Source organism: Hemibagrus wyckioides, linkage group LG10 (genome assembly GCF_019097595.1).
Source record: "Hemibagrus wyckioides isolate EC202008001 linkage group LG10, SWU_Hwy_1.0, whole genome shotgun sequence".
NCBI classification, from domain to species: Eukaryota; Metazoa; Chordata; class Actinopteri; order Siluriformes; family Bagridae; genus Hemibagrus; species Hemibagrus wyckioides.
Window position 1 is genome coordinate 7,692,070 of NC_080719.1, and position 24,685 is coordinate 7,716,754.

General features: G+C 39.3%; 2 protein-coding genes across 5 annotated transcripts; one reads left to right on the top strand and one right to left on the bottom strand.

Moving 5' to 3' along the window:
• Positions 1-630: 630 nt before the first annotated feature.
• On the top strand, positions 631-13,217 carry cant1b (calcium activated nucleotidase 1b). Of its 4 annotated transcripts, none has more exons than XM_058400905.1 (4): positions 631-811; positions 7,772-8,413; positions 8,807-9,010; positions 11,909-13,217. In XM_058400905.1, exons 2-4 carry the CDS (start codon positions 7,792-7,794, stop codon positions 12,277-12,279), a joined length of 1,197 nt encoding a protein of 398 aa, XP_058256888.1. In that variant the 5' UTR covers positions 631-811; positions 7,772-7,791; the 3' UTR covers positions 12,280-13,217. The 4 variants fall into 4 exon arrangements, with proteins under 4 accessions (XP_058256888.1, XP_058256886.1, XP_058256889.1 ...); XM_058400903.1 differs by lacking the exon at positions 631-811 and adding an exon at positions 4,642-4,866; XM_058400906.1 differs by lacking the exon at positions 631-811 and adding an exon at positions 5,263-5,379.
• A 1,059-nt stretch (positions 13,218-14,276) lies between these two features.
• ogal (O-GlcNAcase like) lies at positions 14,277-23,935 on the bottom strand. Its single transcript, XM_058400902.1, has 16 exons — positions 23,599-23,935; positions 23,393-23,444; positions 21,482-21,579; positions 20,627-20,757; positions 20,217-20,388; positions 19,099-19,197; positions 18,058-18,336; positions 17,818-17,916; positions 17,216-17,481; positions 16,881-17,055; positions 16,187-16,272; positions 15,988-16,080; positions 15,744-15,814; positions 15,479-15,599; positions 14,701-14,824; positions 14,277-14,520 (listed from the first exon to the last, which is right to left on the bottom strand). The coding sequence occupies exons 1-16, from the start codon at positions 23,648-23,650 to the stop codon at positions 14,384-14,386; spliced, it is 2,055 nt and encodes a 684-aa protein (XP_058256885.1). The 5' UTR covers positions 23,651-23,935; the 3' UTR covers positions 14,277-14,383.
• Positions 23,936-24,685: the final 750 nt, after the last annotated feature.

Below are 24,685 nucleotides of genomic sequence, written 5' to 3' on the forward strand. Positions count from 1 at the left end.
CTGTGCAAGAGCTTATATCCATGCTTTACCCACACTGACATTTTGAAAGTGGGTTTGAATTCACTGGTGTAGAATTAAGATGATAAATTCAATCTTATTTGCTACTGTCTATACAAATCCCTTCTCGAAAAAATTGTAACTTTTCCCAGCAGAGAAGTGTCTACTTTCAGTCAACCTTTTTATTCAAGTTCACCAGATAATGCAGAATATTTGCTTGCTGCCAAATTGCTGAAAAAAAAAAAGTTATTGATCGAACACAGAGTGATTTCTAACTTTAATTCCATAAGAATGCGTCTTTTAGCCCAGGTCAAACCCTTACTTTGAAATGTCTTCCTATGTTTATATAGTGAGTTGCCTCACTTCCGGGTTTGGTGTAAACAAAGCTCTCAAAAATACCGACTTGTTTTTCACTATGTGGAAGTTGGGGGATTTGTTTGTTTGTTTATTTATTTATTTATCTATCAATCAATCATGACGAGAATGCAGCATAAACAGATCCTTATTGTTATTTCCTGCGCTTGTTACTATAAAGAGAGTGACTTCCTAGCCGTCCAATCAGCGCGCTTCTTCAAGCATAAACTCATAGCCAATCACAGTTGAGGGGGGCGTGACATGTAGCAATACGGGTAGGAGGTGACAATCCCCGCACTAACCGGTGTGTTGGCAGATTTCCTTCGCAGGACTGTTGTGGTAAAGAAGGGAAGGGAGCTTCGGCTGTAGCGACGTGTGTGTAAACGATGGAACGGATATAGCGCCCTAATCTACCGCAGACTTTGCGCCGCGAAACCGTATCAGAGCGGAGACTCGAGCTGTACGTATTTGTACTCCTGAACACTTATGTGAACTCCTACATACTTGTTTTATGTGGTTTATATGCGAATTCATTACAGTGCTAGCTTTGTAGTCTGCGTTAGCTAATAGCTAGCAAATGACTGAACTTTAACATGACGCACGTAAGATATGAACGTTATATTGGCATGTGCCCGCCCAAAACTATAACCCGTAACAGAATAGTAGCGTATTCAATCGGATCTGTTCTATGTCCGAAGTCACATACTAACATACTAAGTAGTATGGATAAACAATAGGCCACACATGGTAACTATGGTAACCTGCCGTACTGTTTCTGCATACTACGTAGTACGGAAATACGTGTCTACGTAGTCATGGAATCCTCATTAGCTAGCTCGTTAGCGACAGTTCAAGTAAGTAAGCTTATTAAACATATATAATTTAAAAAAATAAATAAATAAAAACACATTATTGATATTTTGTTGCCTATAATTTATTGAAATGATCAGAATTAAAGCTTGGTACCAAGTACTTTGCTCTGTTATACAGTATATACTATAGATTTAACACTGAATTTCTCTCTTTTTGGTCATTATTTAAGCTGTGTGATTGTGATTTCTGACTATCTGCCTATTGAGACCTTTAGACAATGACCCTGTTCTGAAGGTGCCTGTATGCCTGGTAGAGCTGATATATGTTCTTACAATGTCTTATCAAATATTTAACAGGATGCTTTGTTAGAGCAAACAGATAAAAATGTAAATCATTATGTTCTGAGGTGGGGCTGCATGCCATAATGAATAAAATAATAATACTCGGTATTAACATTTTAATAACTTAATTGCAATTAGTTGGATGGTTTCGGGGAATTATTGCACTTAATCATCAAAAGATGGATGGATGGATGACAGCATGGTGGCTTAGTGGTTAGCACTGTTGCCTCACAGCAAGAAGGTCCTGGGTTCGAATCCCAGGGCCTTTCTGTGTGGAGTTTGCATGTTCTCCCTGTGCTTGCGTGGGTTTACTCCAGTTTCCTCCCACAGTCCAAAAACATGTACATTAGGTTGTCCATAGGAGTGAGTGTGAGTGGCACTGGCAATCTGTCCAGGGTGTACCCCTACCTTTTGCCCAGTGTGTGCTGGGATAGGCTCCAGCAGATCCCTGTGACCCTAATTAGGAATAAAGCGGCCATAGAAAATGGATACGTACGTAGTCGAATATACACATATACAATTCTGTGCAAACATTCGCATAGCTCTAGGACAAAGACATTTAATGTAGAGCACCGAAACATTAAGGGTATGTTCACAATTTTTGTGAATAGTTTGTAAACTCGAGGCCATTTTTGTTGGCTAAACTGTAGGGTTACAACCACATTTGGGACTCGTAACTATTCAAACATCTCAGTAATATTTAAAAAAAAGTGTAATATCAAGTAGTTATAGTAATAGTGATAGTATTTCTTTTAAAAGTCAAACAGGTTAATCAGTGACTAGTTCCAGCTCACTCATATGGTTTAAACTGCATTTTGTTTGCTTTTCAATCAGCTTTTATTATGTATTATTATTAATAAACCTGATACAGTAAGCTATTTGAGTAGCTACAGGTGTGTCCCTTCAGCTCTACTTACTCTTAAGTTCGTGGAAACTGCTTTTTCTTCTTGGTTTATATTTTGTGTTCCTGTTCTACTGCATTCTTTTCTAACAAAGCAAATCATCCCCAAACTAAGGACTGTTTGGACTGTCAGCAGAGCTCGGCTGTATTCCTGACATACACTATATTGCCAAAAGTATTCGCTCACCCATCCAAATAATCAGAATCAGGTGTTCCAATCACTTCCATGGCCACAGGTGTATAAAATCAAGCACCTAGGCATGCAGACTGTTTTTACAAACATTTGTGAAAGAATGGGTCGCTCTCAGGAGCTCAGTGAATTCCAGCGTGGAACTGTGATAGGATGCCACCTGTGCAACAAATCCAGTCGTGAAATTTCCTCGCTCCTAAATATTCCACAGTCAACTGTCAGCTGTATTATAAGAACGTGGAAGTGTTTGGGAACGACAGCAACTCAGCCACGAAGTGGTAGGCCACGTAAACTGACGGAGCGGGGTCAGCGGATGCTGAGGCGCATAGTGCGAAGAGGTCGCCAACTTTCTGCAGAGTCAATCGCTACAGACCTCCAAACTTCATGTGGCCTTCAGATTAGCTCAAGAACAGTGCGCAGAGAGCTTCATGGAATGGGTTTCCATGGCCGAGCAGCTGCATCCAAGCCATACATCACCAAGTGCAATGCAAAGCGTCGGATGCAGTGGTGTAAAGCACGCCGCCACTGGACTCTAGAGCAGTGGAGACGCGTTCTCTGGAGTGACGAATCGCGCTTCTCCATCTGGCAATCTGATGGACGAGTCTGGGTTTGGCGGTTGCCAGGAGAACGGTACTTGTCTGACTGCATTGTGCCAAGTGTAAAGTTTGGTGGAGGGGGGATTATGGTGTGGGGTTGTTTTTCAGGAGCTGGGCTTGGCCCCTTAGTTCCAGTGAAAGGAACTCTGAATGCTTCAGCATACCAAGACATTTTGGACAATTCCATGCTCCCAACTTTGTGGGAACAGTTTGGAGCTGGCCCCTTCCTCTTCCAACATGACTGTGCACCAGTGCACAAAGCAAGGTCCATAAAGACATGGATGACAGAGTCTGGTGTGGATGAACTTGACTGGCCTGCACAGAGTCCTGACCTCAACCCGATAGAACACCTTTGGGATGAATTAGAGCGGAGACTGAGAGCCAGGCCTTCTCGTCCAACATCAGTGTGTGACCTCACAAATGCGCTTCTGGAAGAATGGTCAAAAATTCCCATAAACACACTCCTAAACCTTGTGGACAGCCTTCTCAGAAGAGTTGAAGCTGTTATAGCTGCAAAGGGTGGACTGACGTCATATTGAACCCTATGGATTAGGAATGGGATGTCACTTAAGTTCATATGCGAGTCAAGGCAGGTGAGCGAATACTTTTGGCAATATAGTGTATGTGCCTACTGAAGACAGCTTAGAAAAGGGTCAAATATAGGATGTTTTTAAAGACCTTGTGAAGTGCCTTGAAATAAGCAGTTGTAGTTGACGTATTGATGCTTCACATAAACAGAAACAGTTTCTTTCGGTTTTCTGCAACAGTAAACTTTGCGGTTATTCTGTATCAGGGTGTTTATTCTTATAGTCTTATTAACTTCATAAAGAAACAAGCAGAAGTTGAGGAATGACTGGTGAAACCATGACTGTTTATATCTGCTATAACCTAACAGGGACTTGTTTTTCGTGAATGTTTATAGCTTTACATGCAACTTTAAATGGATAAAAAGTATAACAGGAATAACTAGAAACTCAAATGTCAGATGTTATTGTTTGCAGGTTTCTCTAAGAGAGGAGGAATACTTATGTATTTATTCTGGTATTTATTCTGTTCGTCCGACTGCTCTGTTATTGATTATTTTCCTAAAACATGGCATGTTTTGTTTATTTATACTTAAGGCAGATTAGTGCAATTTTTAAGCGATAACCTAACCTAATTTTAACCTTTTATTTTAGATTTTTTTTAAAGGGAATTTAATGATATATAATTCAAATTGACCCACTGTTTATTGCGACTGTATTCATAGCTTATATTTTTTATGCCATGCTAATGAGCGATCTCTGGGTCTGTCAATCCCGGAGGCTCTGAGGACTTGTGCCTGAGGGAGTGTACAGACACAGGCATTCAAAAGCAACAAACGCAAAGCATTTGCTGCACAGAACTGTGTGAAAATGTCTGTCAGTAGGACAAATGCCATGTAGCAGTAGCTCTTCTGTTCTTAAGCTAATCAATAATCCATGCAGGTAAAAGTTCAAAACCCTCTGTACTGAAAATCTGCCTTAGTCATGCTTGCAAGGGTCAGTCGTTCCTTATCCTATGTAGACCGACATGGAAAGGTTTAAAGGAGAGAAGAGAGAAGGTAGAAATCGGGCTCAGTTTGTTCCTGCAAGCAACCGTACTGAATGGACAGAAGAAAGAAAGATCAGAGAGGAGCAAGAAGAAGAGAGAAGGGTAAATAACATGAAATCCACATGTACTTAGCGGCTACTAGACTGTACACGTACAACTAAAAGCCCGATGTTTGAGCAAAGCTTCGACAGAGATTAAAGGCTTTTGTGTGTGAGATTGAAATAGTCAAGTTTGACTGTCGTAACTCTTAATACAGCTTGATTTCAGTAAATAAGCTGATACCTTTCTGTTGTACAAATTTAACACTGAAATAAAAGACATGCCAAAGCCTGTTTTAAAAGTAAAGAAGAGCCAACACGAAAGGTTGGCATGCAGACGTCCACTTTTAGGCAAATGATTGTGGGATTGCAGCAAATTCATGAAAATGATGCCTCACTTTTGCTTTCTCTCTGTGTCATAAAGCTGCTTAACTCCCTCTGTTCTTTTGTGTTCTACCAGCTTCATAATACTGGCTCAGGAATTGTTCATAGTTTATAACACAAGCCGTAAACCCAAGGAGTGCCTCTCTATTTCAGTCATTTGAAGTACACTCTGTACCACCGACTAAGCATGCAGGTAGAAAGCTGGAGCGCTCGCCTTTTGCTTTTCACGCTGTTGTTGAATGAGAATGTAGGACTTATGTTACTAATGTTATGTAAATCATAAAGGATAATGATTAATGTTGTAATTAAGGTTACATAATGGTTGTAATTGCTCTGTAACATTCACCCTGTAGCCATGTAAGGTTGTCGTGTTGTGCCTGTTCTTTGTCATTATTGGTTAGCTAATTGGCCCCAAGGTGCAATATCTGGATAGAGAATAAGGGAACTGAGACCTAGACAAAAAAAGATATTCTGGGTTCTCCATTGACAACTGCCTAAAGAGAGCTAGCATGTAATATACGTTTGAAATGATTAAATAAGGAAACGACAGACGTGATCAGGTGAAATGTTAAATAATACTAGTGCAAAGGGTGAAACGATGCAAATGTGGCTTTTGCATGAGACAGAACTTGAGTAACCTCTGGGAACTGCATGGAATGGGAGCATTATCTAATGCGCCTGTATTCAAAAGCACGATCAGAGTGGTTTAAAAGGAGTGCATCTGAAACCTTCACCTCACCCAAACTTCACCCAGTTCTTAAACCACTCCTAAACGTGTGCCATTAAAGTACTGATTATGTATGCGGATTATCCAGGAATGCAGTTAAATTCTTTCTTATGATTGGTAAGTAGCTTTCTGACCTATAGGATCTCATTCACAGTGACTTCTGTGGCAGATGATCTACATAATCTGATATTAAATGAATTAAAAAGCATGATATTATTTAATATGTTGACATTAATAAATGGTTAAGCTTATTGTAAGTAAACATTTATCGCAGGATTCAGTAGCGTCATCCCATTTTAACAGTCACTGAATTTTCCATCACAGGAAAGTCTTGGATAAAAAGGCTTGTGGGGGAATGACTCTTTATCACTGTGATAAAAGCAACTATCGTGTCTTACACAACATTAAGCATAACTGTAACTGGTTAAAAATCATGATGTGGCATTCATCAATCATTTAAAAAGTTGCAGTCTTCAGCAAATTGCTGCGTCATAAGAGGAATAAGTTCCTTGAACTTGACACTGACAGATTTCTAGGACTCACGGGTGTTCATTAACATTAGGAAAAAGTTGATGTTGGGTTTAGTGACATCAGTGATTTGCTGTACTATGTCTAAAGGTTGTACTTATCTACATGGCTATTTAACTCTAGTACTCCAGCACACATTTGACTCAGGTCAAGACAAACAGATAAAGACGTAAGGTATTATGGTCTGAGGCAGGGCTGCACACAGTAATGGATAAAATAATCTGTTATTGTACTCGGTATTAATAATTAATAGCTTAATTGCAATTACTCGGACAGTTCTAGGTACAAATTGGTTTATTGCACTTTATCATCAAAAGTAATGAAAGAACAAAAGGACGGAAAAAGTTTACAAGATTAGTAAGGTACACAGATTAGTAAGTTTCCGTTAGTTCTGTTTCTTGTGTGTTTTGTTTAACTACATCCTCTCTAATTGCAACAATTAAACAGTGCACTTCCTGGATCCATCTTTAGATACGCAGCTGAATAGCCACACATACAAATCGGTGCAAACATTTGCATAGTGCTAGGACAAAGACAGTTTATTTAGAGCACCAAATCATTGAGTATATTATAATTGTTTCGGGATAACACGAGCCTTTCATTCACATATGATTTACATAGCAGTAGTCAATTGTTCAAAATACAGGATGCAGAGACTCAGAGACTTGTACATTAGCACAATGATGGGGTTGATGATCCTAGCTAACCGATCTAATGTAGAAAGAGTTTACAACCAACATTTTTTTCTTTTTCCTTAAACAAATGTAGTATCTTTCCACCCCTAGGTTGCTCTTCCTCCTCCTTCTCCTCCTCCTCCTCCTTCTCCCATAGTCTCATAATTTAGTTTTATTTAAAATTTTAAAAATTGTTAATGCAAACTATTATAGTTTTGTAAGCAAGTGATTGTGTAACTGGACAGTACTGTTTAAACCAAGTATATAGTATGGGCAATTTAATTACAGAAATACTGTTTTGATAATCAAAATATATTTATCTTCTGAAAGTCAGAAGTAGGGTGTTTTTCTACCTCCAGATACAGAGAACTATTATGAGGAAGAATGATTTGAAGCTGCAGTATTTTGCTGAGAGGCCTCGCATCTAACCCGTCTGCTATGATCAGATTTCTGCTTCTTAAAGTTTCTGCTTCAGGGACGTGTATGAAAATCTGATAGTCAGGGCAGAACACAAACAACTGCCTTAGGCAAATATAGGCTTGGCATATACGTATAAAATTTGTGGTCTTTCTCTTTCTCTCGCACTCTTGCTCACTTTCCTTTTCTGATTTCCTGGCTGATTTAACTTACTCTCTCTCCTTCTTTCTTCCTTTTAGCTCCACCCCCCAATGACCTGATGACTACCCGGATCTCCATGCGGTCCCTTCCCTCCTTGGCGTCCATCAGCAGTGCTAGCTCTGACCCCCGCTTCCATTTCAAATGGAGGGCCATCACAGTGGTAACTATACTAGCCTTGGGTCTGCTGCTCTATCTGCACCAAACGGCAGGGGGCGCTACAGAGGACACACAACTTTTTCCATCGTTTCGTCTTAGTGATGGTGCACGTCGGTTGATCCGGGATGCGACTGCCAAAAAGGAGGCCAGTTACAACCAAACCTACCCTCTGAGCCCACCTGAGCACACAGCTAATGGTGTCCGCTACCGAATAGCTGTGATCGCAGACTTGGACACAAACTCCCGCAGCACCAAGGACAATACCTGGTTCAGCTATATGCAGCGAGGCCATCTGATCGTGTCAGACAGCGGGGAACGAGTGGAGGTAGAGTGGGACCCAGACAAGGTAGTGCTGGAGAGCCATTTATCAGAAAAAGGGCGTGGGATGGAGCTTTCCGACCTGGTGGCGTTTAATGGACGTCTGTACAGCGTGGACGATCGAACAGGCGTGGTGTACCGCATCGAAGACAACCGGGCTGTACCATGGGTCATCCTGCCTGATGGAGATGGCAGTGTTTCCAAAGGTGAGCTCGCAATAGGATAGTTAATAGGAAAGTATTATTACACCACACACATATCTTGGTAGCAGTCAGTGTTATGTGAAAAAAATGGAAAGGGAAAGGATTTCTTTGTTTCTTTCAGACACAATATTTCTTTTTTTTAGGTATAGTTTTGTCATTTAATTTATAGTAAAATCAAAATGAACAAACAATATTTGGTTAGTACTTGTTTGAATAAAATATAGCATTGCATTATTCGCAAATGGAAAAATAAAGCAAAAGGCATACAAACAGAATGTTATATGTATGTTTGTATAATAAGATGCATTTCACTTGGTTACTGGTGCTCAGATTTCACAGGGGATAAAACTGTAGTGAAACATGATATTAAGGAAGCTTGTCCTTGTGTTTGTACAGGTTTTAAGGCGGAGTGGCTGGCAGTGAAGGATGAGCACCTGTATGTGGGTGGGCTGGGGAAGGAGTGGACAACAACCACAGGCGAATTCGTCAACAACGACCCCCAGTGGGTGAAAGTCATCGGCTTCCAGGGTGATGTGCACCATGAGAACTGGGTGTCTAATTATGTTGCCCTGAGGGGTGCGGCAAGCATCAAACCCCCTGGTAAACAATCTCAGCAAAACGCACTACACAAAATGAGGGTCTTAATCTGCTCCAGTCAGCTTCAGTGTTTGGCTTTCACTTTCCAACGTATGTACTTCATATGATTTTCATGACCTGATGCACCGTAGTACAGTGGATTTACAGAATCTCTTTGCGTTCAGCACACCACCTAAATTAACAGTAATAACTGCTTAATGTGGCATGATGAGCCATCGATTAAAGAGGACTGAAAATGCAAACAGTATTTCGCTGTTTTGCTAATACTGCACAGTGATGATAATTAAAGACCACTGACATTCCTTATAGATATAGAGCTACCTTTAAAGTTTTACATTTACATTTCTAGCATTTGGCAGATGCTCACTGGTTCAATTGCTCGCAGTCTTAGGATACCATCAGCCTAAAAACTGTGTTGGGAGGATTTTATTTTTAAATCAACATACAACAATACATACAAATAGGTAGTTTAAGTGCTTCAGGAACAAGTAGGTCTTGTACAGACATGTAGTGTAGTCCTGTATATTCACTAATTGATTATGACCAAGATTGCAGTATTATTGAGATGAAATAAAAAAGTAGCCAGGAGATAAAATAAAGCAATGTAATTTTAAGGGGTGTGAACCTTTTTTATTTCGACAGTTGTATTGCAACATTACTGTCATAATATTTCATCTGTAACACTCATGATGAGTCACATAGTAAAAGAAAAGCCATGTCTCTATTTTGTTGGCTTGGTTTGCCTCCACTTGACCCCTTAGAGTAAAACCAAAAGGCACATAAAGCCAGCCGACTGTGTCTTTTTAAACTGCTGCTCAAGCAAGCAGCGTAACACACACACCTCTGCATTCATGAGCTCCCAGACACCAATGATTAGCTTGTGTCACTATGATTGACAGAGGAGCGAGAGTAAGCATGAAGAGCATGAGCAAGAGCAAGAGCATGAGCCTGAGAGCATGAACCATTTTAATCTCCGACACTCCTGGACATGGCTGACTGAAGTATTGTATGAATTTGCAATTAAATGCTTTTCTGTTGCACCAATCAGGGGCCTGTGACCAAACCAGTGATAAAACCTTTTCTATCCTGATGGGAGTGGTCTCTTCCAGTATAACTCTGCCCACATCTACAGGGGCTTTACTGACTCCAGCACTCAAATGAAAACGTATTGATGGGTTAGACAGCACTCTTCACTGTGCAGTATGATGTTTTGGGGACTTAGGGGTGAGGTGTATATACCCAAAAATAGTCTTGAAAAGAAATACAACTAGTTAAACTTGGATACAAATAAAACAGCTATACAGAAAATAGCAGTCTCATCAATACCATAGTACAAATCTGCCAGTATGACGCTAAACTTTTCAGAGAGACCTTTTACAGTTTGGGGTCCAGATGATAAAGGAATGATGGCGCTTTTGCCCGCCCACTGTTATCTGACCCAGGACACAGCTGCGATTTGGCCTCGATGACATCATATCTCTGACATTGAACAATGAAAACCGAAATGTAGCACTACCATGTCGGCTATTTTTAAAAACATGATTGCAAATGTTGTGAAATACTTGCAGTTGTTTCTCCACATACACTTGGCACTTTTTTGTGTCTGAGCTAAGACATATTTGTCGAGAAATGGCGTTCTCTTAACCTTGGGGTGTTTAAAGGGAAATGTCACAGAAGTTCTCATTTAAAAAACAATCATTTTATTCATAGTATTGAAATACGACTCTCATTTCGCCGAACTTGCACTTGTATGAACTAACCAGCTCTTGTTTATGCCAGTTTTTGAAAAAACTGAAGAATTAGTCAAAAATATAGATTAGTACAGAAAGAACATTCAGGAAATATAGATATTAAAATGTTTGAATATATATGCAAATATAAAATTTTTTGGTTTGACAGCAAGTTGACATAAAGCCAGCTACACACACACACACATCTGCAGTCCTGCCTCTTTTTAATACAGTTCCTTTCAGTTCAGTATTTGTGCATTGTGATTGTCAGAAGCTTTCCCAAAACCCGGGTGTAGATTTACATTTAAACCGCATTTAAGCAGCCAGAGGTGACTGTGTCAGGCTTTTTACCTACTATTATTGAAATGTTAACTTAATTAGTACAACCTTCACTGGTTGTTTTGGACTAAAATATTGCAGCTGTGCTATACTTTAAAAAATGTCAGCTTCTATGCAAATGAGCATGCCAAGTGAGTGAGTGCTAACACAACAAAAGCACCTACACACCTACATGCCATGTTGACCTTTATGAAACATTTTAAGAAGCTTGCTCATCTGACCTGAACCTCTGAAAAATGAAGCTGAAGCTCCTGTAAAACATTTATAAGCATTTTTTTTTTGCTTCAACATCCAGAGCTTGGAAGGCCATAGCACTACAGAGATTTGTCTTTTCTCAAGTCAGTTGTATTTTATTTTTGACATTCCTCGATTATATGTCTCATAAACAAAAGAATAACGTCATTTCTTCAGGACTGTGGTGCAACACATAATGTAGTATCACTATACTAAAGTGTGAGATGAGTGAATGCATGCATTGTGTGCTTAATGGAGGAACCAGTGCAAACAATTAACTGATCTTATCTGGGTGCAGGTTTTCATTCCATCCAAGCAGAAACCACACCTGAGTGTATTTAGAGGCAAGATCACCTGATTAAACAGATGGAATTAGGTGTTGTACTTGCTTGACTGGAATGAAAACCTGCGTGCGCGCACACACACACACACACACACACACACACAGGTTCTTTGCAGATAAGTTTGCAGATAAGTTTGGATGGTCCTTTAACTCTAACATTTGGATCATACTTTTGGAGTGACAGAACACACATACACATATTTCCTATAACAAACTATAGCCCACAGTTAATCCCGTTCTTCCTGTCTTTCTCAGGTTATATGATACACGAGTCTGCGGTGTGGAGCGAGCGCCGACAGCGTTGGTACTTCCTCCCTCGCCGCGCCAGCTCTGACCGCTACGAGGAAACAGCCGACGAGCGCCGCGCCACCAACCTGCTCCTGACCTGCACAGCTGATTTCAGCCACATCTCCGTGTCCCGAGTCGGACGGCTGCTCCCCACTCACGGCTTCTCAGCCTTCAGGTTCGTTCCCAATACCCATGACAACATGGTTCTGGCACTGAAGTCTGAGGAGGACGCAGGAAAAATCGCCACCTATATCACAGCCTTCACGCTGGAGGGACGAGTCCTGCTGCCTGAGACAAAGATCGGAGACGTGAAGTATGAAGGGCTGGAGTTCATCTAGGTTATTAGAGGAGAGTAGATTTCTCACATGGAAGTCACTGGGTATGTGACCATGTGAGCTTCTGTGCAATGTTATAGATATAAAATGTCATAAACACATCAGTTTCTCTTTGATAGTTCTGTATGCAGTGGTGAATTTGTGTCCCCATAGAGACAAGCACCTGAAACCTGTGCTCTCATGGGGAGGGAGATCGATGAGGTCAAACAAAACACGAAGAGACAGAGCGAAATAGGCAGCTCACAGAGCTTACACGTTCGCCATGTAGTCTCAAACGTGGGCCGACGTCTTTCCTCAGCATCTCTGTGAAAAACAGCACTGCTAAAGACTCAGGGTTTTTATTTTTGTTGTTGTTTAAAGCGCACAACATGGACTAACTACCCAAACTGGAATGATCCAAGAGACAAAATCTTGTCTTTTATTAAGTGGACTTGAAGGATGCATTCATTGATGCAAATGAATCATGTTCATTTCTGTATGTTTTTATTTATATCTTTTTAAAAGATCATGCAGATATTTGTAAAAATTCACCCAAATTTTGAAGCCCAGGTTTGGGGTGGTTTCATGAAGTCTACCACAAAGACAGAAAAACACCGTATATGCATATATCTCTTATTATGCAAATTAGAAATGCTCCTACATACGTTAGTAGATGTAATAATAATAATGATGATGATGATGAAGAAGAATCATTAGTAATAATATGTAATAATCCCTCTGCACACTCCAGAAAGTGTTTAATCATAAACCAGAATGTTTTAAGATTTAGGGTGACTTTAACGAGTGTTTTATTTCTGTTTTAGTCTCATGTTTTAAAATCCTGCTGAAATGCATATACGCTCAATGAATGTTGCTCTTCTGAGTTGTTTCTGTGATGATATAGTAATATTTAACAGCCTTCTTCATCTTGGACAAGGAATTAAAACTGAAGATGCCTAACAGCTGAATTAGTCAGGAATATTTATTTCCCCCTTGATTTGTCCCTGACCAGTTACAGCACCATTCCCTGTGCTTTATTACCCATGAGGATCTCCTCATTTTCTCTGACAGAAATGTGAGTACACCATTGCATCACAATATTATCCTTTTACTGAATGCTGCAATTTATCTGGAGGTTTATTTAAGCATTTACATTTTAAACACCTGTTGATTTTGTAGTAGGTGGGAACATTGAAATCTCCAATCTCTCTTTGTTCCATACTGAACATCATTTGAGCCATTTATAAGAACTCTGCAAAAACATTTACTAAACCAGTGGATTTTAATTCATTATTTTGACACTGCAGGCTTATTTATGAACAATGATAGTATTTTTGGTTAGAGAAATATGCATATTGCCATATGGGACTTTTGTATGATAAATGATCCTCATTACCAATAGTGGCAAGTGAAGGTCACTTGCAAAAACTTTATTCACCTTTTATTTACTGTATTTAACTTCTATTTTCTTCCTGCCTTAATATAATAATGTCTTTTGGACATGGTAATGTTCTGTGGTCAGGATATGAAGAGGATAGCTCTGGCTATTCCTATAGAAAACTGTGAGGAGGAGATGGACCATAAAGTGGATGAGTTAGGACAAGAGACAGATATGTGCTGGGAGGAATGGTGAATGTTGTGTAAATTTCAACATCTAATTAAAATAGGACTCGTGTTTCCATGAGAGGGAGGGATTCATTTTAAAAGAAAATAAGCATGACCTAGTTCAAAAGCAGAAAATTCCATTTAGGAAAAGAAAAAAAATGCATCAACCCAGATTGCTAAGAATTAAATACTCCAAATGTAATTCTAATCCTGACCGCTGCTTTAACAGTGACAAATAATTAAATGTTCCATAGATAAAAATTCCATTGTTTTATGGTGTTCCCATATCCTAATTCACTACCTGAAATAAAAATAAATACTGTGATATTGTTTTATCACTAAGCACTCCCAAGGGAAATCTAAGTTTAGATCATGTGAAAATGTAAAGGAACAAATAAACATCATTTCACAGTATATGAAGTTTAGAAACATATATCCATGTCAAGTTTTTATTTCTGTTGAACAATAAAAGCAGTGTGTGGACTTAAATCAACATCTTAATGTCTGAAAAATACACGATTATTCACAGTTTTGTTCCCATGATGACCAAGCCTGTTTGTAGTCCTTCCACTGTAAGCACTTGGAGCAGACCCAGAGTCCTGAGAAAGTCTAACATTCTTCTGTCGTTAGATCTGAACTCGCAGAAAACACCAGTGGAGCCTGAGGAGGAAATGCAGAATAGGGCAGTGTATGAACAGGACAGAGGATAAAGCCAGACACTTATTAGCATGTGTGTGCACTTTTTGTATATTAAAACACACTTGCTTCACTAATGTTAGTATATGAACAGGTTTCGAGTCAGTATTTCTCTGTGCTGTGAGCACGGTCTTGCTTACATACCAGCTTCTTGTAGTGAAGAAAGAATGTTGCCAATCAGACGCTTGGCAGTGTTGGGATCTGGTACTCTTGGGTGGATTTGAATAATCATGAGAGAGGGGAAATCCCTCAGCATCGTTTCTGGATACTACACACATACAAGAGACAAGGTAGTAAAAATCACACTAGATTAAAGTCATATCGGTTCGAATACTCTTTAAAGACTTCCTGCACTTCCTATTTGGGGCACAATTATAGCTAAAACTGATATCTTTATTTGGCTTATCCAATTTAGGTACAAAACATTTGAAACGATCAGAACACTCATTTTATTGCACATTATAATCCTTTCTTCATGATATAGTATCTAAATCATTCTAGCTAGGCCTGATCTCTTAATGGAGCGTATCTTTTCGATGATAAATATAAACGCAATTAGACTGGAAGTAAATGGAGTTTAAAAAATGGCTCCATGGTCTGCAGTTTGATCTCATCTAATGCTCATTAGTTTTGCTTGTGTAGTCAAATGAACTGCCTATTTCTACCGCCTCAGACACTGAAAGCATTGACAATTAAAATGATCATGGAATTTCTGATTTCATGAATCCGTGTCAGTAAACCCTGATATATACGACTAGCTAACCTTAGCCAGGTTCACCAATATTGATGACAATTTGATGACACTGTCAACCGATGAAGTCAAAAATCATTATTGTGTTTAAAATTAATTGTGCATCTGTATTGTAAAGTTACATATTTCAGAGCTAGTAGGAAAGGTTGCGAAACAGTGGTGTCCTCTCACCTGGGATTTGGTCATGGCTGTCTTTGCATCGGTGAGGGCAAAAGCGAAACCACAGACGCCGACTTCGTCCTCCAGCACCAGGTCACAGTGCTTAGATGGAGCAATCTGACCATCCACCAGCCTGAGAGGAAGGACACAAAGACTATTGTAACTGCATCATGTATAGCAGCTAGCTTGATGGTAACAGCTTAAAATGGCAACACGGTCACAGTCAATACACTTGTCACCAAAAAATGTAGTTTAGTGAAAATGATTGTATCATCACCTGTCACCAATTAATGCAACTTGCTGTTGTGTCTCAGTCTGCATCTCCTTGGATAATCTCAAAACCTCAGACTGCAATGTAGACCCATATATACACATACACACACACATCTGATCAATACTCATTCATAATGTATGGCATCTCCACAGAACCATTAGGTAGCCTTAAACCATTTGAGTTCAGGTGTAAGAGCAAATGATAACAGCAGTAGAGCTTTATCCTCCTAAATCAGTAAGTCAGTCACCTTATCTTTAGGGGTACATGGTCGAATAGTGTACACTCTAGTGGCAGGAGGGGTGCGAAAGAGATCTCTATTCCCGTGGCACGGAAGCATCCTCTAGATAACAAGTGTAAAATTAGTAAAACCTGTCACTTTAAGCATTGTTCTGCCTGGTTTGTAATCATTTAATGCAAAGTAAATAGTAAAGACTAATGAACTGTACCTGGAACTCTCCGGAAAGTCCACCTCTAAAGCCCCATGGCTCCGGGTCATCATTTATAATGTTAGAGGGAGGAGGATTACCACCACCTGTTTCCAAAAGGAGCAGACAAATAAATCGATATCGGTCCGATTAAGGAGATTCTGATGGAGTAGAAATGCTCCTTAATGTGGGTTACATTTCAGCTGTTCGTTATAATATACGAGTTTCCAGTTTGACCACAAACTTAATCATTGCTCTTTTATTTGTATACCTTTTTCTTGGCCTATCTTCATGCTTAAAGTCTTTTCTAGGAGTAGAAGGCGGCATCCTAGCTAAATTTTAACAGTAGATGGCAGTAGCAAAATCACGCACTAGTTGGTTGAAGATAATAACAGCTAAAGAAACCCAACTGCAACTCAAGATGTATAACATTTCTCTAGCACAATATATTTATATTCAATGATCCACATAAAAATGCACTTTACAATTGGCTATTTTTGTTAATAAAAGTATTCCCTAACATCCATGTATCATTTTCTGTTTCATAGTGTTCTACCCAGGCATATAAAAAGACAAAAAAATATATATATATTACAGAACATTTCATGTGTTGCTTCCAAAACACACTAAATATTGTTCTTTATTACAAGAACATTTTAAGTAATTAAAATTTCAAAATCACTTCCAGTTCTCATATAAGCTGATGAGTACTTACCCAAACTGTTGACGAATGCCCTGGCTAAGGACACACCACTCTTTATGTCACAGATGTAGTTGTACAGATCGTAAAGTATCATTCTGTTGGGTGCGTTCGACAGCCTGTTAAACATCCGGACAACTGCAGCACACATATCTTCAAAGTGCTCGGCTCTCTCTCGCCATTCTTTGGCCTGTGAAGAAATTTAAATGTAAAACACGTCATATCGTAAAAAAATCACAGCAGCCATCCGTGGCCGGGAATCCAAGGTAGCATCTAAGGGAGGTGCAGCTATTCGTCTCCACAGAGTGTGTTTTGCTGCCTGCTTGTGATTTTCTTGCCCTCTCACTCACCTTGTTGTTTTCAGCTACCACAGGGCCAAATGTGGCAGCGTCACTGTTGCCCCTTAGCCAATGCAGCTCTTGCAGCATGGTCAGGGCGGTGGGGCCGTATTCATAGGGTAGGTAGAAGAGCTCAGCGAGCAGCGTTAGGTCCTCCAGGGTGAGTGGCTCAGCTGTGTACAGCGGGTTATCTTTGGGTCCCGGCACATACTCATCTGTCTGCATGGGCTCCTCATCAGGCGACTCTTTCTTAGCACGACCACTGCCAGCACGGGACACTATATACACACACACACACACACACAAGCTATAAATCAGCACAGATGGAAGAAATAATGATTTATCACTTTATACTAACCAGTTTAAATAGTAAATAAACAGTACAAGATTTTTCCTTAAACAACTAGCATAGAGTATGAACACTGTAATGAACAAATACTCAAATATTTATGTGGATCTGCTGTTATTTTTGCACCAGCAAGAGTGCTGTAATATTGAATACTGGCATAGCAAGTCTTTTTGGTAAGAAAAACATTGCATATGATATTATGCACAGCAGTATTACCATAGTTTCATAATATAACCTTCAGGAAGTAAACATATAGACATTTTACCATCGGGTTGATCAGCCACACCAAACTCAACTAGCCAATCAGTTAAGGCAAGCCGCAAAGCCTCCTTGGGGTTGTAGTCAGATCCCTGATCCTCACCATCTGTAGAACATCAGCATGACAGAGAAAAAATAATAAAAGTTCAACTGAACCATTCCAAATGGCTTTGACATGATCAGCAGGTCATAAGTAGGTTACATTAAACAACTGATCACATAAGAGTGACCATCCGTGCCAGCTCACCCATAGAAACATCTTTCTGTCCCATGTTTGATTTGCACCAAGTGGCTAGTGTATGAATGGCCACAAAATTGAGCTCGAATTCACAGTTGGGGTTGGTGAGAACTCCTCGAAGTTTGGAGATTAGTTCTGTGGGCCGATTCTTGAAGGGTCCCATGAACATCCTCTGGGGGTCGTAGTCATTTGCATGGATGTTATCCCAAATCACTGGTGGCCTTCTGAGAACACTGGACACCTCCTCAATAGACTCCACAGTAATGTCCTTGGACACCACTTTTGGCCCTGAGAGAGATGAAAAGCAAACACTTACTGAAACAGTTCACTGAAATGAGCTTGACTTCACATAAATCACAACTCTTACCCTGAATGTAAATTAAACACCTGACGGTATCGACTGTCCTTTTCAAATAGACGGTTCAATAAATTGGCAAGAGTCTGTTTTTAAGTGGAACCGGATTACCATCTAAGTAACTTGCGAGGTAGGGTGTAGTGTTAATGATCCTAATAAATTCAAAAGGAAAAGTGATTTCAATTGCCCAAGATGGCTGCCCTAATAAGGACATCTTCCAGATGCATCAAATAACCTAATCATGTGACTACTGGAACATTTATGAAAGTATTTTAGGTGCGACAGATGTCCAGTTCTTCAGTTCTTCTCGTGCAAAACTAACAATGGACCCCAAAAGTGCCTTGGCTACTCGAGTACATTTGGAAACTTTATTTTAACAATGGCAAAAATATATAGTAAAGTAAAATTATGATTTATATACACCGATCAGGCATAACATTATGAGCACTGACAGGTGAAGTGAATAATACTAATTATCTCTTCATCATGGCACCTGTTAGTGGGTGGGATATATTAGGCAGCAAGTGAACATTTTGTCAATACACAGTGCATGACGGGTCAGGGCTGTTTTGGCAGCAATCGGGGGACCAATACAGTATTAGGCCAGTGGTCATAATGTTATGCCTGGTCAGTGTATATGCTGGTGAGAAATTGAAGAGTCCAATATACATATATGGACAGAGAGCCTGTCTTACCAGTCCAGAGAATGTCAATCCCAGGCAGGAGTTTCTCTCCAACAGTGTGTAAATATGAAGACTGGCTTACATTAGGGGTACAGAATGCAGCACAGTAATCTACAAAAGAAAAACAGAAAAAACATATCCATGTTTACCTACTGCAAGTGGAGTATGCAGCTCAGGCAAGTAATACCCTTTGTGTTTCTTATGATCAGTAATTAATAATTAAAAACAGTGGCGGGCCGTGTATTTCACACCCAGGCCTTCACTGGTGTCCTACCTGAATTAATCCACCTCTATACCATCATTATGACGCCTCGGCAATAGATACTAATTAACCGTTAAATAGCAAAGTAAAAAGGAAATTAGGCTACAGTGTTTCACGCCTCACAAGGAATAGTCCATTTTATTACATTCCGCCTTGAAAATGTATTTGTAAGGATGTCTGCGACCAAACTGATTTCTTTATATATATATATATATAAATATATATATATATTTATTTATTTATTTATTTATTTTTTTTAGTTTGTGTGGTTCACTGCCTCTGACTACTCCAATTATCCAATCAAAGGACAGGAAATTGCTGACGTAATCGTATGCCTGCTAGATGGCCCCAGTGACGCCAACTCGAAATCTGATTGGTTAATGGAACAATTTCATTGCCACTTATTTTAAGCTACAGGCACCTGCACTATTAATTCTGAAGGCCTTAAGGCAGATTTCTTTCAACCTGGCAACACATGATGTCAGCCACTGGCTGAAATATGATTGGATAAATACTCTTATCATAAATATACACTACTGGAAGCAGCGCAACCGAGAGAAAAGCTATGAAATGTAGAGAATAGACTATTGGGAATAATTTAATACACATTCATGGAAAAATATATTAAATATATTAAAATGCAAGTCAGTGATTCAGATCACTGTTGTTTAGGCCAGAAGAGAAGGCCCACCAGTGATTAAAAATTATAACAAATATGAAACTCTGGTGATGGGGTGGTTTGCCTTTTGTGTGAATTTAAAGGTAAAAAAAAGAAGGCTTGCGGCTTCAGGCCCATCCAGATTATTCTGAGAAACTGTTATGTAGTCGAATACTTAAAGGTACTGTTATTAATAATCATCAGTGATACCTGTTGGGCAGAAGAGAAAAGTCTGGGGCTCCTGCAGATGCTGAAACACCTGATTGGTGACAGACACCTGTGCATGAGCAAAGGAGCTAAAGGCTTCCTTATCAGCAGCACACATTTCTGTCTCAATGTCGTCAAAAAGCAGAGCAAAGGATCTGCAGCCGAATTCACACACCTGCCATGCAAGAAACACACAAACTGAACTCTATCAGATTTGGTTTAGAGACAAATATGTCAATGTCATTAAACACTAAATTACTCAGTTGTCTACTAACAGTAAACAACTCTGTACCTCTGACACTGACCGTAATTTCTTATCAAACGTAAACCTATTTTGTAATCTGTGATCAGATTGATTTGATGATACATTTTATTAAAAATGACTAACCATGTCTGAAATCATGTCATATTACCTGACTTAGCTTTCTCTTAAGAGCAGCAACCTCTTTAGGGTTCGAGAATGTAATATCCAGCCCAGGTGAGATGGCGTAAATAAACTCAACGTCATGTTCTTTCGCAGCAGAAATGAGGGTGATCAGTTGCTCTTTAAAGACACAAAAGACAATTATATATTACACGATACTGTCATGCTATAAAGGATGGGATATGTGAATTCTGTGATATCCTTATTGCACTATACATCACTGTCATCAATTTAATTTGGCTTAAAATTCAGAAAATTCTTTAAAAGTCAGCCTTTCAGGAAGAGGTTAGCTGAAGCCAGCTGATTTGAAATTCAGTATCCGAATAAATACATTCCTTCAGGGTTCCCTCCCAATCGACACCCCAAAAACATACAGATTGTAAAAACTGATATAAAAATCACTAAAACTAACTTGATTTTTACCCCCATTTTCTCCCAATCTAGTTATTTTCCTTTTTTCTTCCACTAGCCTGCTCTACCCTATAACACAGCCATATAACACACAGCCAGCTGCATCTTTTTGAACTAGGGCTCATGTTATGTCATAGGGCAGATGAGTTCAGAGGAAATCACCAACTGCCCTTTTTTTTTTGCATACATGAGCTCACAGTTGGCTAGTTTTGCTGTGACTAACAGGGGATAGAGATCACACCCCGTTTTTCTCTCTTGGACTCCCTGCCATGGATGGTTGTGGCATTACTGGGATTCAACCCACCATTTCCTGATGACAGAGCGAATGCTTTTGACCCATCATTAATAATTCCTATTCTAGTATACCACAAGACCTCATCTGGATCATAGGTATATATTTTTATATGAAAAACTCTAATCATGAGTTTCTTACCTGCCTCCTCTGAGGTATACAGCTCTCTCCAGTACATCCTGTGCTTGTAGTCATCTTTTGGGGCATAGAGGTATGTGTTCAATCCCCATTTCTGTTCCCTGGGTTATTAATACACACACACACACGCAGGTTATAGCGTCAGTAATCATTTACAAGATCTACCTTTGTGGCCATTTTATTAGGGAAAGATACCATATAGGTCATTTTGTAGCTACACTGTCTTGCATGAGTATTTACCCCCTTGACCCTTTCCACAACATTAAATCCATTACTAAAACCCAGGCGGAAGATAGAACAACCGTAACACAGCCTAGTGGAGGCTGACCACCAAAAAATCTGTGGCCGAGTAGGATGCCATTAAGCAAAGAAATAACCAAGAGTTAAGTGATCAAGGGGTAAGTCTTAACATGATGCTACGACTACCATGATTAGCTATAGAAATGGTGTCCTCAGGCTGATGAGTAGTGTTGGGTTTCCGGTAAATGCGGAACTTTGTGCCCAAAGACAAAAGTTAAATTGTCAAATTACTCATCAGACCAGAGAATCTTTTTTTCCACATATTTGCTGATTGCTTTAAGACTACATGGGGCTTCCCCTAAACGAAATGCTTACTGCATTTCCTTGCCTTGTACCCATGTGCAATTACAATAAAGTTGATCTAATCTAATCTAATCTAAAGTTGAATTAAAATGCAGCAATTTTTACCAAAGTGTCTATAGATCTCACCTCTTTCTTGCTTCTCTGACTAATGCCCTCTTACTAATCACTGACTTCTGGTAGACGCCCTCCTCTAAACAGAGGCACGGTTGTGCAATACTCTTTCCATTAAAAAAAAAAAAAAAAAAAAATCACTGATATTACTGAAGTTTATGATTTTTTTTTTTAACTAACCAAATGCGGATAGATACTATTACAGAACAGAACTTTGTCCTGAACTTATTTTGATTGCTAATAATTTTCATAATGCTGTTTGTTTAGGTAACAAACTCTAAGGCCGTGCAATAAGAGGTGTATTTATATTGAGATCGCCTGACACTCTAATTGCACACTTCAACTAATTATGTGATTTCCATGAGTAACCGGTTGCACCAGAACTAATTTAGGGTATTCACACCAACAAGATTTACTAAATAAATGTTTGCAGACTATATTTATATTTTTCCCTTCCACTTCATTATTATCAGCGGTTTTGTGTATATGTATTATGAACAGCATATACCGATCAGGAATAACATTATGAGGAGTGATTGGTGAAGTGAATAACATTGATTATCTCCTCATCATGGCCCCTGTTAGTGGGTGGGATATATTAGGCAGCAAGTCAACATCTTGTCCTCAAAGTTGATGTGTTAGAAGCAGAAAAAATGGGCAAGTGTAAGGATTTGAGTGAGTTTGACAAGGGCCAAATTGTGATGGCTAGACGACTGGATCAGAGCATCTCCAAAACTGCAGCTCTTGTGGGGTGTTCCCGGTCTGCAGTGGTCAGTATCTATCAAAAGTGGTCCAAGGAAGGGACAGTGGTGAACCGGTGACAGGGTCATGGATGTCCAAGGCTCATTGATGCATGTGGGGAGCGAAGGCTGGCCCGAGTGATCCGATCTAACAGACGAGCTACTGTTGCTCAAATTGCTGAAGATGTTAATGCTGGTTCTGATAGAAAGGTGTCAGAATACACAGTGCATGCCGGGTCAGGGCAGCAAAAGGGGGACCAACACAATGTTAGGCAGGTGGTCATAATGTTATGCCTGATCGGTGTGATTCCACTTAAAAGTCAGGTTCAGTTCTAGGTTGTAACATTAAAAAAAAAGTGGTACAAGGTATGTGTACCAAATAAAATGTCAACTAAGTTTATGACGAGCCACAGACAGATAATATGAGGAAGATTATCAAAGCACATAAAACTTTTACTACCTCCTAAACAGCTCCTTCCTTTGCTCCATAGTCCACGGGCGCCCATAAAACCCTGAAAAACCAAAGGTCAGTGAACAGCCCTTAATAAACCCCATCAATCGAACTATTTCTATTAAAACATTACATTATTAATACTAGTACAGTACAGTACAGTACAGTACAGTACAGGTAAGGACAGTTCAGTATTTTCTCCAGATGTAACTCACCTTCCACCACCCCGCTGAGGAACATCCTCTGTCCACTGCTCATCTTGGACATCGTTGTTAATTCAGTGTCTTAAATGTTCTTTGACAGCAGATTAATTTAGCAAGCAGTGCTAAACAATGCAGAGGCAGCTTGTCTTAAACACTCCAAATGAATGGCATTAGTTAATATTGTACTTCCGACATCAAACTCAAACTTTCCCTTCTCAAGTTTATGCGTTAGAATGCGTGATGACCCACCACCAGAAGACACACCGAGCTCATCCCATCTGTTTATAATGCACTCTTCTGCCTTTATAATCTGCCCAGTTCCTCGTTGCACTTTGTATTTACACCTACTGCGCATGCGCCTAACCTGTCACGCAGCGGCCGTGGGAAGTGTCAAACCCCGCCCTGCTAGCCGTTCGAGCTGACCGCGCATGCGCCAAGTCATCATCGCAAACAAACCATTTTCCCCCACCCAAAAATTCCGATATGATGATGATAATAATAATAACATTAATAATAATAACAATAATAATAATAGTAATCATCATCATCATCATCATCATCATTATTATTGTTGTTGTTATCAGAATTTGGGTGGGAAATTATATAATAATTATATAATTATATTATACCTATATAAAAATGAATAAATAATAATAATAATAATAATAATAATAATAATAATAATTATAATAATTATTATTATTATATTAATCATTATTATATAAATATTATTATTGTTATCAGAATTTGGGTGGGAAAATTATATTATATTATACCTATGAAAAATAAATAATAATAATAATTATTATTATTATTATTGTAGTTGTTGTTGTTATGCTCCCAAAGAAAACTCTAAGACCAGGAGGACCACAAAGGACTAGTTCTGTTGCAGGTGAAGGGGAAGGCATTAACATGTCAGAAGGTGAAAAACAGTATCCCTACTGCAATATGTTTACATGACCTTAACCTCCCATGACCCCATTCAGAACTTGACCTTAATGTGACGATCAGACTTGACTTGGACTTGAAAGTTGCTGACCTGAGACTCACATACTTCAATAGATTTGGAAATTTGACTTTTTGAATGATCACACATTGT

What these genes read in the sequence shown, in the direction of transcription:
- cant1b (XM_058400903.1), top strand. Translation starts at nt 4,818, where the DNA reads ATGGACAGAAGAAAGAAAGATCAGAGAGGAGCAAGAAGAAGAGAGAAG. An exon ending in AGCAAGAAGAAGAGAGAAGG is followed by an intron (nt 4,867 to 7,771) that starts GTAAATAACATG and finishes TCTTCCTTTTAG; the next exon opens with CTCCACCCCCCAATGACCTG. An exon ending in AGATGGCAGTGTTTCCAAAG is followed by an intron (nt 8,414 to 8,806) that starts GTGAGCTCGCAA and finishes GTGTTTGTACAG; the next exon opens with GTTTTAAGGCGGAGTGGCTG.
- ogal (XM_058400902.1), bottom strand. Translation starts at nt 23,650, where the DNA reads ATGTCCAAGATGAGCAGTGGACAGAGGATGTTCCTCAGCGGGGTGGTG. An exon ending in TGGTAGCTGAAAACAACAAG is followed by an intron (nt 17,056 to 17,215) that starts GTGAGTGAGAGG and finishes ATTTCTTCACAG; the next exon opens with GCCAAAGAATGGCGAGAGAG. An exon ending in GGCATTCGTCAACAGTTTGG is followed by an intron (nt 16,273 to 16,880) that starts GTAAGTACTCAT and finishes TTTTGGAAACAG; the next exon opens with GTGGTGGTAATCCTCCTCCC.